The sequence below is a fragment of the Botryllus schlosseri genome, chromosome 4 (assembly GCF_051294905.1).
Source record: "Botryllus schlosseri isolate E-star chromosome 4, Bs_hap1, whole genome shotgun sequence".
Classification (NCBI taxonomy): domain Eukaryota; kingdom Metazoa; phylum Chordata; class Ascidiacea; order Stolidobranchia; family Styelidae; genus Botryllus; species Botryllus schlosseri.
Genome location: NC_137239.1, coordinates 1,200,607 through 1,217,766, shown reverse-complemented (window position 1 = coordinate 1,217,766; position 17,160 = coordinate 1,200,607). Strand labels below are relative to the sequence as shown.

The 17,160-nt window shown below is 40.1% G+C and overlaps 1 protein-coding gene across 2 annotated transcripts in view; it reads right to left on the bottom strand.

Annotated features, from left to right (window-relative positions):
- The window catches only part of LOC145437837 (uncharacterized), a 62,820-nt gene that overhangs the window by 20,601 nt on the left and 25,059 nt on the right, over positions 1-17,160 (bottom strand). Inside the window, exons 10-17 of one of the 2 annotated variants that reach the window (XM_080315148.1) lie at positions 8,358-8,567; positions 5,102-5,182; positions 4,503-4,601; positions 3,116-3,244; positions 2,945-3,052; positions 1,889-2,017; positions 944-1,102; positions 50-138 (exon numbers count right to left, since the gene is read on the bottom strand). In XM_080315148.1, the coding sequence (XP_080171274.1) occupies positions 50-138; positions 944-1,102; positions 1,889-2,017; positions 2,945-3,052; positions 3,116-3,244; positions 4,503-4,601; positions 5,102-5,182; positions 8,358-8,567 (1,004 nt within the window). The remainder of the gene's footprint in view (positions 1-49; positions 139-943; positions 1,103-1,888; positions 2,018-2,944; positions 3,053-3,115; positions 3,245-4,502; positions 4,602-5,101; positions 5,183-8,357; positions 8,568-17,160) is intronic. The other variant, XM_080315149.1, reaches the window with a different exon arrangement.

The following is a 17,160-nucleotide window of genomic DNA, read 5'->3' as shown; positions in this document are numbered from 1 at the left end:
ATGTTAACCTCAATATTATTACTAATGTTATTAATGGCTTAGTTCTTACAGATAGTCCAGTTTCGCAAGATGCCAGCCATGTCACTGTGGACCATGTCCCGTCAAGTTCGCATGCTCTTGATCCCAGTGCTGTATTGGCTGAAACAAAATCGCAACTAAAATTTATAACTCTAGAGATGCTGTGAAATGAGACATATAGAATGTTTATGTGAGGTATGTGCCCGGTTTGATCGCGGATATGCAATACGGGTCTTCAAAATATCCGGGCGAATACTTTAACAGTTTTTGAAGTCAGACTTGAACGTTTTGTATTTTTGTCATTGTCTGTCTTGGAGAGAAAGAGACCATTGACGAAGAAACCTTTACCGTGCCTCGTCGTAATTGTTTATGGTGTAATGGATGATTTTCATTTTCCTAGCAAATACATGGAATCAAACATTAATAGTGTTACATTAGCCAAAAATAATCCTTCTACGGTAAAGCGTCTCCAAAAGAGAAAAAACGAATGTAATAGTGCAGCCTACAATGTAACTCTTACGTAGGTGAAATCACAACCGCCTGCCCTCAATTAGAGTCACTGAAGCAGTGAGAATCGTCCGTCGACCAGATTAGATAGAGTCTTTTTGCTACTTGTAATTCACAAAAAACTAATGAATGTTATCTAACTGGTGATGGTAAAAAGCGAACAGCAAAATGTAAATTCTACTGAGTTAGGAATTGATGGACTTCATCCCGAACAGGTTCAAATTGTTTGGTGAAGTAGCCTATTACAAAACGCAAACTATCTCGTGGCATCTGTAAGCTTTCCAAGTGCAAGCTTATTAGTGTCACGGTGCCCAGGTTGGAAACCAACGTAGAAAGGCTTTTTGGCTTCAAACACAAACTCAACATTTTTCACGCAATATCATCATATTCTAATAATTTATAGATTAGATCAGCCTACCACTGTCTGCATTTTCACCACAAGTCGTTTCTGATATCGTGGAATATCCAGCTAAAGTTGAAGGGAACGTGATATTTGTGACGTCATCCATTGCGCTGTCGCAAAGATCAATCAGGATATTGAGACTGCTACACTGGATGACATCAGATGGACACGTATCTGCAATAAATTTTACAAACATCATATATACATATATGTGTGTACATCTTTAATCGAGGGTTACAGTTTTATGTGGACAAAGGGTATATGCAGTTTTTCAGAATGCTTTCTGACTGCTGTATCGACAAAAGACATTATTGTTATATCCACTCAACTTACCCTGGAATTACCGGAATTACCGGAATTACCTGGAATCTAAGATAATCGGGTTCATAGAACCAAAAGGAATGGACTGAAATTGATTTTATGATGTTGTTTACTATATTACCCCAAGTATTTAAGATGCAATACAAGTACACCTATTGATAAATTCGGTTCCTTCAAAACGATGGTACACGCGACGACAATATCGTGCAAAAATAAATAAAATGTTTTACCATAAACAAAAACTATATGTCCTAAGCTTCTTCAATATCTTGAAAACTGTCAATGTCAGAAAAGCGGGTGTCAAAAACATCGTAGCATTCAAAATTGCGACTGATTCCAAATCGCAATGTGTACAAAATAGCGAGGTATTCAAAACAGCAGGCGCCCTTATTACGACGTCTTCCACATAGCAATTGTAAAAACTGGGAGTTTAAATTATGTGATTTATGTGGAATTGGCAGGGCATTTTCGTGGGTATAGCTCTCCCGACCGCTGCAGCAACAATATGAAAGTCTGTCGTAATTACATTACGAGTTTTCATATTATTGATGGCTCATCACTCGATCATCATCAGCAACATATTTATGGTCGAAAAACACGAGCACAATAAACTTTCGGTAGTGTACGATAAGTACTCACTTGGAATGCAAACATCACTTGCAGACCTTGTGTATCCAACGATACACTCGCAGTAATAGGAACCGATCGTATTGTGACAGATTTCAGCATCGGAGCACGCGAACACATCTTCTTCGCATTCATTCACGTCTATGGAAATCTCAATTGTTAATAACAATACCGTCAGGTCGATAGCACTTCAAATCCCGGTGGTCAAATACATAGGTGGTCAGTAAAGAAGTACATCTACCGCTGGAAGTTACAAGTACTTCCCCAAGTGGTTAGGATTTTAAATAATCTCCAATTCTACTAGACAATAGTCATGTTTAGGTAAAACTAGGCCTAAAATACTTACTTAATTACTTACTTAAAAATCGCTAATGCTACATCTTCTGGAGTATAAAATGACGGTGACACTTCTATATCTACTTTGGAACCAACGATGAGCGCTTTGACTACCTCAACCGATCGTTACACATACCAACACTAAAGGATCCTGACGGTCTGAGAAAGTGTTTTTTTATTTTTATTTTAGAGAAACTAATGTAGAACAAATCTCATCGTGAATTCAAACAAATTTGTTTAATACAAAAGTCGTCACATTTTGATGATAATGCCATGTGGCAGCCACGACTTTTTCACGTGATTTGCTTATCGTCTACAGTTCACAACACAACACAGTGTCATCCAATATGGGTAAACTATTCATAGAAAATCGCGCGAAGCACAGTTTTTCACAATTTCCATGCAAGAAATTGGAAAAATATTATATACATATTTGTTGATCCCTCTGATGATGTCGCGACTCAAAATGATACCCATCTCGATCCATGTTTGGGTCGCGACCCGGTTATAAATCATTAAGACACCCGTAAATCAGATATTTGCAAATTGCGAATCGGGTCCCATGTGCTTCCAAAATGAAACGGTAATTGACCGTGAATAGAAATATTGCGTTTGGAATTGATACACCTTATTCGGAGGGCGCTAGGAAAGTTATAGATGGCAGGGAAAATTTCCCATGTGTTTATGGAAGTCGAAATACATAATAAAGCGTATCGAATAGCTTTTTCTTACCAAAGCATTCATATTCTGGATGACCAGTGAATCCGACGAGACACGAACATGTGGAACCATTATAACAGCCTGCATTTTCTACACAGTCAGTAGGCTCACAAAGGTTTGCTAAATTAAATAAAACAACAATCAACTTCGATATTTTGTTTGGTTTTAGTGGTTCTCAGATACCTCTGCACTCATCTCGATTTTCCGATGGCAAGTAGCCTTCATTGCAGATGCATCGGTAAGTTCCAGGTAGGTTTTGACAAGATTGCCCCATCGCAGCGCAAGTTTTGTTATTCAAACACTCGTCGATATCTTTCAATAACAAAATGAAAATGAATTCAAACTGTTGCTGATGCATGACGAGAAGTTATCACATTACACACACATAGGGTTACCATATGCTCTTTCTCTTTTTTTTTATCCAACCAACCGAAAATCTGAAGGAAGTGGGTAATTCGGGTGTCGAACCGGAAAGTTACCCTTTTTTTTAGTCAACACACTATAAACTTCAAGTAATATCAGCTATTTTTCCGGATTTTTCTCGGTTGTCGTAACTCTGAAAATTTGGAAAAGGTGTCCTCTTTTGAGATTTTTAAAGTATGGCAACCCTACACGCACACACCATACATATATATAGTTTATTTAGTTCCGCGAAAAAGATCATCTCACCACGTGAGTCACGCGCTGGTTCAAGTTCAAGTTTATTCATAAAATTTCATCACTTCAAAACATCTCAATACTGCCGTACAATGAAAGATTGGAAGCTGCCAAAACGACAAGGTCGTTGAAATCAGACACCCACCTGGGCCTAGGCGATGTGAATGGAAGGCATGCACACCGAATGAAAGTAAAAGAAGAATGGGACAAGCGACAAAATCAGGTGGCATGTAAGAGAAGGCTAGATCGATATGTCAGGTCGTGGTCCGGTAAATGTTGAGGACTGACTAGTATTCATTCGGAAGAAATTGCTTGTATTTCAACTTGAATATGAACATGCAGCTTGACAGTAGACACCCCATCGGCAGAGTAGTTTTGATATACATTGAATCAAGATTTGAACTGGAAATTTACAATATCTTCCGGATATAGGTTGTCCAAAGATTTCTAGCAATGAATTTGATGGGAATTTGAGAAATCGGACTTCAATTCGAAACTAAAATCATAGAGGAATTGAAATAAGAAAAATGTTTAAATGTTCAATATAATGGTAATGCAACTAATGAATGTCGGTACAAATGTCACGTTCCAAAGAACGTCTCGAAATAGGTAATATTGATTTATAGGTATTACCTTTTCAAATGCCCTAATAATTGGGGCATAATTATTAGTTGTTTTTAGATTACAAAATCTGAGTTTAGGAAGAGATCCACGTCTGCACCGTTGTTTGATTTTATCGAGTAATATTAGTGGTAGTGTTCCCCAAAATATTGTGGGAAAGGTTGCACGCTATTTTGCCATAGTTCATGCGTTGGTTATTTTATGTGGAATATATCATTCCGTTATTAGCAACCATACCAGTGTGATGTACAGGGGAATGTATTGACGGGGGCACAAAAGGAAGACTTTTTACCGAAGCAGTTGGTTTCATCGCCGTCGATACCTTGATATCCTTTCTTGCATCTACATTGCAACTCCAAGCATTCCGAATTGTTTCCACACGAAGGGCATACTATCGAGAAGAAAAGTATCATAAAAGTTTAAAACTTACAGAAAAATGCGAAAAAAAACTACATACATCGTGATTGAAATGAATCTGATGTTACAGTGAATACCTTTTCACGCCGAAATATGTTCTAAGTCAAGCGTAGCTACCATTACAAGCGTCAAAATTGATAAAGTCAAACAGTGAATCTTTGACGCTCACTGTTATAATCATCGTTAGATTTACTGACCCGCTGGTATCACACATGCTATTTCGAACGAGGGCCATATCCGTAATGGAGTCCATTTTCATATCAGTTATAATCGAATATTGAATTTTAAAACGTGACATTTCTGTAATGTAAAGTAGTCTAAAATGCCGTTGGAAAGTCCAGAAATAATTTTTTTTAATAAATTCATATCATCTGTCATATTTTTAATTATTTGAACTTAAATATAGTCGAAGTAGTGAATGTTTATGTACGTTTTTATTTTTCCAGCATATTTAAGTTGATAGTTCAGACATACCTTCAGTGCAGATTTCATCTATGCATAGGCAACTTCGATTGTCCCTGCATTCAGATGAACAAATGTCATCACATGGATATGCTGCAAGAAAACAAATAGTTAAATTGATTGACTATGTTATATAAAGCGTTAGCAACGTCATGTTGCATGCTACTCTGAACCATCGGCACTCTTCATTGAAATGAAAACATTTTAAAGGTGTTGCTGTTGTTGTCGTTTGTGGTATTCATGGTGTTTGTCGACCACTATGCTCATTTACACCAGGTCGGTATTCCTTGATTTTGATTCCGTATCGGCCGACTTGTTGCACGGCCCATTTCTAGGCTTTTTGTAAAACACCGCCTACGCGAATGAGATGGCGAGGAGGGGCCTAGATAAACCTGCAACACTTAGGTAGGAATTCCGCAGTCGACCTCGGTCAGACTCGAACCCACAACCCATTGGTGTTGTAGCTGTGGATTATACCACTACCCTATCTCGGCACACATTTTATCGATGTATTAACAACATTTTAACCATATAGAATGGTGGGAATGTAACCACGGTCATTATGCTTCCGTAGCCATTCTGACGAGTGTCACGTCCTGATTAGGGAATATTCCGGGGTTTCGCGGGTACTGTATGTGTGTACCATCTCTTTGTGCTTATACTGGAAGTGGTACAGGAAACAAAGCCCAATTCACCTCTAGATTCTATATTTAGCCATAAGTATTTTCGTTTACACTTGTACAATGTACATTAAACACTCACTGGTACACAGGGACTATCTTGAAAGTTAAAGGAACACATGTTCCGGAGTTTACAACGAACCACGCCAGAGTAATTTTTTAATAGTCAGCGAGAACGCAGAAGGTTAACATGTGTAGAGCCATGATTATTTTGCACCCATCCCCTAACTACTTAATAATTTAATGATAATATTAGCGGAAGTCTTCTACAAACCTAGGCACCAAGTTCACTGTACAAATAAAGTGGATCTACTCGAGTATAGTCACTGTGGATGAAAAGGGCGGAATTTGATCCCATTAAATGTATTGCAGACGTACAAAAATCACGAACTGGTCACGAACTGGTGGCCGGCCATCATGAATTCATATGCCCGGCTATGAAATTCACTGTGGCCGGCCACAAGACAACGCTTTTTCGTGACCGCCCACAACAATTCTGTGGCCAGTTTGGTGACGGGAAAGAAGAGACCCCTACTGATATTTTGCGTTGCGTCAATATTTAAGATTTACATTTCAACTTCAATACTTGACTTCCATGATCATAATATTATAATGAGTTCGTATCCGACCGCTATATATTTTTATGAATGTTCATCTTATCGGTAGTAACATGACAATAGAGAGCTAGAAAATTCAATGCAGAACAGAAGAAACTTAATACAAAGACTATGACTATATTTGCTAATATTGCGTGAGCAACCGCATCGTCCTCAAAGTGATGTGTTTGGTATCTAGATGAAAATCTGAATATTACATACCAGACTTGCAGATATCCATATTCTAAACCAAGGGTCGGCAACCTACGGCCCGCGGGCCGGATCCGGCCCGCCAAGCGAAATCGTCCGGCCCGCGGCATAATAATTAGTTAACACAAGAATACGGCCCGCCGTTTCACAATGAGTTTCAATCAGCAGTGCAGCACTGCTTGGAAAGAATGTGGCATCGCCAAGATATAAGTTGACTACATCATATTAGTCTATTGTGAACTAGGAAATGGAGGTTGTCTAGAGTAGACTAGATCAGTGCTTTTCAATCGGCTGTATCTCGCAACCAAACGAAGGTGTACCATACTTTCTAAAGGGTTTACCGATGGGGTGTGACAGTAAAGGTGTCCTTGCTCTGCTTCAAAAACGCTTGGAATATCTCGGCCGCAATGACAAAATCTCAAACTTACACTGTTTAATTACAGATAGCCTAATTATAGCATCCGTTGGTTAGTTATTCATAGTTTAATTCATCTGAAGGCATTGTGCGCCAAGACAACAAACCTGAAAAGTTTTGGCCACAATGATTAAAACTGTAAATATGATTTTGTCTCACAAACTGAATCACCAACATTGTTACGCCAGATATTACTATAAGCATAGAATCAATATGGCGATATAATGTATATCTGCCATGTTCGCGCATTAAGTCGAGCAGCTATGCTTGCATGAGTCCATGAACTGAGAAATTGATAGCAACATTCCTCGAAAATACAAGTATCGCCGACTCATAATCTTGTAATTGAAAATGGGCATCTAATCTTGCTCTCCTGGTACATTTAACGCCATATCTGAACAAATTGAATTTGCATTTTCGGGGGGGGGGGGCAACTGAATACATGAGATGTTGAGGTGCATTCGAAACAAATCTGCGTCTCGGGGAATGTCAACTAAAGTGAGAATATTATGCTCACTTTCCTATACTGGAGGAGAGAAATCCTAGTACCAACACTATATTTGTAACTGTGATACGAATTATAATTACTGAATATTCAACCGCTTTGCCGACATTCCTTCTATACGAAACAAATTCTGACTATTCAGTACTTCATTTAATGTGGACGCCAATACCATTGCCTGAAAATTTCAACTGGGCCTTTTTGAAATGCGATGCAGTTGGATTGAATGACAAATTTCATACAAAGAGCATATCGATGCATGACTTTGACAAGGAGTACGTTCTTGAAATTAATCTTTATCCCAGCTTGTCCAACGATGCAAAAGACATTGCATCGATTTTTGGTAGCACGTAGGCTATACATGTGAGCATTGGTTTTGAGCAATGAAATTCACGAAGAGCAAGCCAAGATCACGTATTTCGGACGCCCACTTAGAATATGGTCTGATTCTTGCTTCATCTGACTTGTTACCAGAAGTCGAAAACCTTTCAAAAAGCAAACTATACGTCAATTGGCACATTAATTCTGCGTTGTTGAAGTGTAAATACTTGTGTTTTACCATTGGTATGATTGAGATTGTAGCAATGTAGGATAATGTACCGAAGTGAACGTAAAATATAGTATTAAGAAAAATTCCGGCCCGCCAAAAGTTGTACACTCGAAATTTGGCCCGTGACTAGCAAAAGGTTGCCGACCCCTGTTCTAAACCAAAATTCATGTCGATCTACCTACAACATGGTATTTGGGCGGGAGCGAGGAGAGAACATATTTTGACAACAGTGTCTTGTTATGATAGACAATTCATGATTAAGCGAAAGGTAACGGATTAGGATTTTGAATGATCAATACAATTGCATGGACTCACGTATGCATTCAGTATCCCCGTAGTCCCATTGTCCGTCGAAATTAGTAAGATTAGTCGTATGAGAGTCGACGCATGTCGCGCGAGATATGCCGTCCACATAATATCCGTCATTGCACGTTATGTTACATGAGGTACCCACAGAACTATTTGCAACGCACCCAAAACCAATATTAGCGTTAGGAATATCTGGAGCTTCACCGCATGTCACAGCTAAAGAAAATAAGAATTGATTAAGATGACGGTCGGAAAAAACAATCATTTCAATAACTAAACTTTCTTGGTTTGCTTTTAATCAATGAAAAATGATTGCCTTCGAAATAAAGTTTTCAACAAGGTTGGAATAATAATACTGTGAATCTAATATCCACACAACTTCGACACATTTCCATCACACATCACTCTAGTCCAGTGGTTCCCAAACGGTGGGGACTTCCCCACTGGTGGGGTATTCGATGGTTTCTGGTGGGAAATAGACGCATTTGTTCAAAGTTATATACAGGACAGTCTACATATTCACGAGACACATGCGCAATTACCGTTACTAGTTAACTGCTCTGGAATGTAAGTACCGAAAATTATATTGCGTGTTGTTCACAAAACCTCATTGTTAACTCTGGATGGCCAATGATGGCGTCACAAACGCATCCAGCACGGCTAGTTCGACGTAGAATAACGCAATCGCAAAATTTTTAGCGTTACCGGTTCACAGTACGTTTTATATTGCAGTTATAGGCGATTGTCTTGCGTACTGATGTGGTTGTGTAGTCAAACCAGCGTGTACTCAAAGGTGGTGTGGACAGTCGGAAACTCACGTGACTGTGACGCCCAAATACCTTTGTTAACTTTGTTATTATCGATCCGTCCGCAGCAGTAATTAAAGGCGAAGTCGCTATTGGTCTTTGTAGATTTTGACTGTGTTCCATATCGAGTTGGGTAACAGGATTTGGTATGGTACATTTTGATGCTGTCATCTAGCACTGTACCAAGTTTCAAGGCTGTGACTCAATCATTAACGTAATAATTTCTCTAGCAATGTCGAGTATCTGGTAGATGAGCGAGCACCGATATATTGCCGACTTTGATAACGGAATTACTATGCTAATCATTGAGTGACAATCCTGAAACTTACTGCAAAGTTGTATAACACAACCAAGATATACCATATCGAATTTCGTCATCCATCTCGGTATGGAACACTTTGAAAATTCACATATACCAATATCAAATTTCGCGAAAATTCCTTTATGCGGTAGGCTCAATGCCAAATCAGCGCACGCAGACCCTGGAAACTAGACTTCGATAACGTACTTACTACTGTAATTATCGAGTCACAGCCTTGAAACTTGGTACAGTGTTAGATTCCCTCATCAAGGTATATAATACAAAATTTTGGTTTCCATCACCGTATAGAACACAATCAAAATCTACATACAATACTCTCTTTCCCGAAGAATCTGTTATGCGGTAGGCTGAAGGCCAGATTATTGCATCTTACACTGAACAAATTTTTAAGGGTGTGAGTCGATGACTAGGATAGTAATTTCGATATCATATTCGAGTATATCAGGTTGAGCGCTGAGTTGAAATCCAGCCTACCGCATGACAGATTTTTCACAAAAGCTAGAATTGCTATATGTAGATTTTGAATGTATTTTATTCCGCGATGGATAACAGAATTGCGTAATGTAGATCTGTATCGAGTTTTATGGCTGTAACTCAATGATTACGGTAGCAATTTCGTTATCAAAGTCGTGTATGTCAGGGTGCGCGCTGATCTGGCATTCAGCCTATACCGCATAGCAGATTTTTCGCAAAAGCCGGTATTGGCATGTGTACAATTTGAATGACTTTTATACGGCGATGGATAACAAAATTTCGTATTATATGCTTTGATGAGGAAATCTAACACTCAATGGTGGCTTTTGGTGTGGGCGAGCTGGGCGGTCGCCCGGGGCCCCCCGGTCGAAGGGCCCCCCCTCTTTGGTTTATGCGCTTTTTTTCAGGGACAATAGCGAATAAACATGGGAATCCGTGTACCAAGCAAGAATATGATTTCCTACAGATGTGTCAATGATCAACAAATCGTCTCTGAAGTTGTTAAAAAAGTCCCGTATCCCTATAATCATCACGTCTATGCATGCGGTAGAATAGACTACTTTTGATGTAGTCTATTCTTGCACACATGTAATAATAGATATGGCGGAATCCAGCATGTGGCCAAACCTTGACGCGGTGAAAGATAGATAATTACAACAGATGCGAAAGGGGGGACTGGGGAGCTCCCCGGTAGTTACGGTTAGATACTTATAGGGGGCCCCCGGTAAGTCTCCCCCCCGTTCATACGGCCACCACTGCTAACACTGTACCAAGTTTCAAGGCTGTGACTGGATAATTACTGTAGTAAGTACCAGGGCTGTGGAGTCGGTAAATTTTACCACCGACTCCGGCTCCGACTCCGACTCCACACATTTTCATTATACCGACTCCGACTCCTGACTCTTTGAACGTACCGACTCCGACTCCGGCTCCGACTCCTGGGTCTTTAAACGTACTGACTCCGACTCCGATTCCAACATTATTACCAATTTACTTCGAAAATTATATGCCTCATTGTCGGTTGAACGACTATCATACAACCATTAAACATATGCAAACATATGATTAACGGTGGTATGCAAAATTGTTTCATTGTGACACAGCTCGAATTATCCACTATGCAATTAACATGATAGACAGATTTGCTAAATATCCTTCCTTTTTCAAGTTTTTATAACATGGACTCCCTAATATCCTGAAATGTATGAATCATTCAAATATGGCAGATATCCAATCCTATATAATAAAAATGTAGATAAAAATCCTGGTGTTATAGCTCTTGTGTATGAGTCAGCAACTAATAAAGAGATTGAACTTACTAATTTTGTCATTGCACACACTATACTGATTACCAGGGCCGTGACAGCCCTTCGCCAGCCCCTTCGTCTTGGGCCCCCCACAGGGTGATAAAGCGAGCTTCGGGGGGGGGGGGTTCGCCCCCCATACCCCCCTTTGCCTATCCGCTTTTTGCCGCAATTTGACATCTGTATTGGGTTCCTGAGTCAGCTTTTCCCGCTTAGACGTGCGAAGCGCGAAAAATTTCAGTAACTCATGATTGAATCGGTCGATATGGTCGGGAGTTACATCTATATTGCTATTAATTTTGATCCTCTCTCTGCTCACGTAATCAGATTTACCGGTGTGTACTGAGGTGTGTTTGAAAACATATGAATGCCAAATAATAATTAAACATCTTCGGGCGTATACCCGTTGGCAGGAACGAAACAGCACTTCGTCAACACGCACACAAAAACTTGCGTTTTGGGTTCTCATAGGGCAGGGGTGGGCAACATACGGCCCGCGGGCCGGATCCGGCCCGCGAAGGGATTTTGTCCGGCCCGCGGACAGTTTTCCGTTTTACATGATAATGTGGCCCGCGGCCCTATAGTCTGCCGAGATTTCCCACTACTTGCTTACAACGTCAAATTTTAGTGACTGCATAGTGCATGTTATTATATACGTATATGCGCAGCGTGCTAGAGTGGAGCTTACGCGTAATTTCGTCGAAGCGAGAAGACTTGCATTATCGGCATTTGCGATGTACTCAACCCTAATGTCGTTTGTGGTAATCATGGTGTTTGTCGACTACAATGGTCAATTACACCAGGCTGATATATCCTATTTTTCATTCTGTAACCGCCGACTTGTAGCACGGCACACTTCTAGGCTTTTGTAAGACGAAAACACTGCTTATACCAGGGGTCGCCAACTCAAAACGGGTCGCGGGCCACTTTTCAAATTTCGTAGAGGTCGCGGACCGCATGAATTCATTATCGAGATTTCTCAGGCCACACAGTTGAACAACGATGCTATCTCGTCACCTACTCAACCCTAACGAATATATGTGTTGGTAAATTAGGGGTACCGGGGTTATCGAGCTCCTTGAAATCTTAATTGAGGATTGCACCGTGTGTTGATTGGTCAGATAGAAGCAGACATGGCGGCGCCTGTATGACAATGCTATTCTCAAATCCACATTGTCTTCGTCATTATCGGCGAGAAATGGCTTTGAAGTGACATTACTGTCGTTAAAATGTATTCATTAAATGCGATTTATTCCTTGTATATGTGGAATGTGGATAAATGGGCGAATATTGTATCGATTCAGCAATCTGGCCCGCCAAGTACTTAATTTTCCTATATCCGGCCCGCCGACTCGAGAAGTTGCCCGCCCCTGTCATATGGTGATAAACCGACCCCCTGATCACAGTGTTCGCTTTTGCAACGAAATTAGCTGAACTGTTTAGTGAGCCAGCGCGATGCGCGCAAATTTTCGATAATTCATGATAGAATCGGTCAATGAGATCGGGAATTGCATACATATTGCTACCAATTTCTTGTCCTCTCTGCTCACGTTATCAAATTTACCGGAAACTGTAGGGCCCGTAAACAATAATTAAACATCTTCGGGCGGGCGGATCCGTTGGTATGACTTCGTTACATGATTTTATTTCGTTACCACCTGTCTGCTGTATCAAAATTATAGAATCGCTCAAACGTACTGAACCTGAAGACGCACACAATTTGTCTTCTGAGGCTCATATTGCCAAGACAGGAACATATAGCGCCAGTCATTTAGGCGCCTATGGACAATTAAGGCTATTATTTTGTAGATATAACGAAGTTTTCGGTCTGCGTAAGCGCGGTCCTTTTCGGCCAAGCTTTTCGCGCTGCCGATCGTTCTGGCACACTTCTTCCAGTGTTGGGATCACTCAAGTCATGACTTGACTCGAGTCAGACTCGAGTCAACTTTTTCGTATGACTTGACTTGACTCAAGTCACTTTGGGAAAATGACTTTACTTGACTTGACTCGGAGCTTCAAAAATAGGCATTGACTCGTGACTCGGAGTAAAATTTACGAGTCAATTTCAAGTCATCAAGTAAACGGTGTCGAATAAATCACTGTATCTTGTGTATGTTAACCAGTCATTCACTGATTCTATGTTACACTGATCCTCCATTATTACATCACAAATAAATTGACCGCAAACTAAACGATCACAGCTTACGTTGTCGAAGTAGTAGTAGAAGATTAATCTAAATAGAAATGTGCCTCTGTTTCTTAGACGGCTCAATGCTTACGTTGCGCAGTGCTCATATTTATCAACCCTCTTGTATGATATAGTTCGTGCGTTTATATTCTCACGGATGTGTAGACGGGTAGTGTAGGCTATTGTACCATATCAATTTGTTTCAACTTCTCGAAGCTTCGCATCAGGTCCTATATTTTGAATGATAATAACTGATTGTATCATGTAGCTGTATAGTTACTCCCGTATTTTATTAGCAGTTCTACGTGTGCGTGAGGGAGGCAGCGTCTTTTTGTATGTATGTCTAGCTAGATATTCGGTATTTGATTCAAGAAAAATGGTTGATTGATTAATCTGTCTTTCCACTGCTAGCAAAATGTAATGACTTTGAATCATCCCTCGTACTTCAAAAACTCAATTTGACTTGAATTGTGACTTGACTAGTGACTTGACTTTACTTGACTCGACTTGACTCGAGTCACCTCCAAAAAACGAGTGACTTGACTTGACTCAAGTCACCTTTAAAAATCGATTGATTTGACTTGACTCAAGTCACCTTTAAAAATCGATTGACTTGACTTGACTCGAGTCAAAATCTGCAATGACTCGAGATGACTCGTGACTCGAAGGTAGTGACTTGATCCCAACACTGACTTCTTCGAGTCGCATGTAATATGTTTTAAATCGTTATATATCTTGGTGCGTAGTGGCGTGGTAATGGCCAACGCCGATATGTCCATTTCTATAAATCTTGCGTGTTTTTTCTTGGGGTAATAGTACCAAATAATTAAGAAATTTGGCCTCTTTAAATCGCGCGCAGCGCGAAATATTTTTGAAAAAGTTGCATAAATTTTCAAAAAATACTCTATAATTTATGTTAATTCACCAAATAATTTGGGGCCCCCTTCGAGCTCCGCCCCCCCCCCAATTGGGGGGTTTGGGGTGTGGCAGTTACGGTCCTGCTGATTACAAGCACAAACACTCTTACTACCAATAGACATTGGTCATAAATGGAATTTAGTTAAGTAGTCAAAGATCATAGCCTATGTCTAGTCTCCATTTACTTAATCAAGTATTCAAGGATAGGGACTTGCAGTATTTCTTAATCATTTGTTCGACCCAAACAGCTAAGCTACACTACAAATATTTTTAATTTTGTCAAGTGAGAGCATCGTTTGGCCATATCTACATCATTTTTACAATTTTACAAAACCAGCCGATGCATTTGCTCTGTCACAGTATCATGGTATAATTCCAAAAATTGCATCAATTTTGACAGCATCGCGAAAATGCATATTGCGATTTTATTCCCCTGTGCAACTGAGTTGTAATTTGCAAGTGATGTTTAATTTTATCGATATCAGGGGTGGGCAACTTTTTCGGCCAAAGGGGCACATGAGATTTACGAACCATTGCGCGGGCAACTGAAATGTTGATAACCATTTTTTAGCCGTCTGATAGGAGCGAACTTAATTATAGGTAACATTGCAAACAAGACTTATATGACTACGCTCTAAAATTGATAACAATATGTTATGCAACTGTGCAGTGTGCAATCAGACCCTGGTCGCGCCAAGCGCGAAATTTTTTTGCAAGATAATGACTGAATTATATCAATAAATATGTTGCTAACATCCATTGGGGGTCGCATCTGTATACCACTGGGCTCATTTGGCAAGCACAGGATTATTCGACGTTTAGACATAGCAAAATCGACGGTATCAGTGAACATGCCTCTATCATTTTGTGCAAATATTTTGTCGATGATCTCGCTGCGAGTGCACAAGCAAAGCCGCATGTTGGACGACACGTTATCTCCTAATAGCGAATATAGTTGGACTCAATTGTGTGAATAACATGTATTTACAATTTCCAGAAGGGGGCTCAAATACTGAATGCAAGAAATCTAGTGACAATGAATCATGCGAAGTACCGAGAAAAAGTCAAATAAATCTGCTATGAAATATTCTACGAAGATCTATGGGATAAATGTGGCTGGATCCTGGATATGTCAATGCGTCAGAACTGTTGTTTTAGTCATCATCAAATTTCGCGGTCATGCTAAGCAAATTTTGGTTGGCTTTGCAATTGTACCTGATGTTATAAATAATTTCGGGAATTACCTCGCAAGCCACACCTAACCTTCTCGTGTGTCAAATTTGGCCTGCCTGCCTCGGGCTGGCCGCACCTGATCTGTATGGTTATTAATAACAGTGATTGGTGGTACATAAAAATTCTATTTAAAATTATTTGAAACCAAATGTTTCCATGAGAGAGAAGTTGGATTCGGAGTCGGTGTCGAAGTCAGGGTCATTCTCACAAACTCCGACTCCGATTCCAGTCAGCATTTTCCCCACGAATCCGACTCCAGCTATTATAGTTTTCACGACTCCGACTCCATCAAGCGAAAATTAGCCAGACTCTGACTCCTCCGACTCCGACTCCACAGCCCTGGTAAGTACGTTATCGAAGTCTAGTTTCTAGGGTCTGCGTACGCCGACTTGGCATTGAGTCGACCGCATAAAAGAATTTTCGCGAAATTTGATATTGTTATATGTGAATTTTCAAAGTGTTCCATACCGAGATGGATGACGAAATTCGGTATGATATATCTTGGTTGTGTTATACAACTTCGCAGTAAGTTTCAGGATTGTCACTCAATGATTAGCATAGTAATTCCGTTATCAAAGTCGGCAATATATCGGTGCTCGCTCATCTACCAGATACTCGACTTTGACAGAGAAATTATCACGCTAATCATTGAGTCACAGCATTGAAACTTTGTACAGTGCTAGATGACAGCATCAAAATGTACCATACCAAATCCTGTTACCCAACTCGATATGGAACACAGTCGAAACCTACAAAGACCAATAGCGACTCCGCCTTTAATTACTGCTGCAGACGGATCGATAATAACGAAGTTATCAAAGGTATCTGGGCGTGACAGTCGCGTGATTTCCCGAGTGGTCACGCTGGTCAAACCAGCAAATAGCTGCTCTGTGCTGACAAAAGTGCCGGGTAGTGGGGAACAGGACCGTAACTGCCGCACCCACAACCTCCCAATTGGGGGGGCGAGCTCGAAGGGGCCCAAAATTATTTCGTGAATTAACATAAATTAAAGTATTTTTTAAAATTTATGCCACTTTTTCAAAAATTTTTCGCGCTGGGTGCGCGATTCAATATTTCCGAATATCTGATTATTGGGTACCCTTCTCTCACGAAAATACGTAGAATTTATAGATATTTATATATAGATATGGGCGTCGGCCATTACTGCGCCACGACGCACCAAGGCATATGAAAATTATAGGCCATGTAACATGCAACTCCTAGAAGTATGCTAGTTAAAATTATTTGTCAGTAAAGCAATACCAATTTGAAATCGAGTGTCACTTTTAGTTCTGGCGATTTCCATATCTTTTGACATAACAGATATAGGAAGTCACGAAATATCATAATGTAACAAAGTCAATATACCAACGGGTCCATCCGAGGATGTTCAATTCTGATTTATGGGTCCTACCGTTTCCAACACACCTCACTCAGCTCTTCCGGTAAATCTGATTACGTGAGTAGAGAGGGGATAAAAAATTGATGGCAAAATATATGCAATTCCCGATCATATTGGCCGATTCAAACACGAATTATATAAATTTTCTGCGCTTAGCGCGTT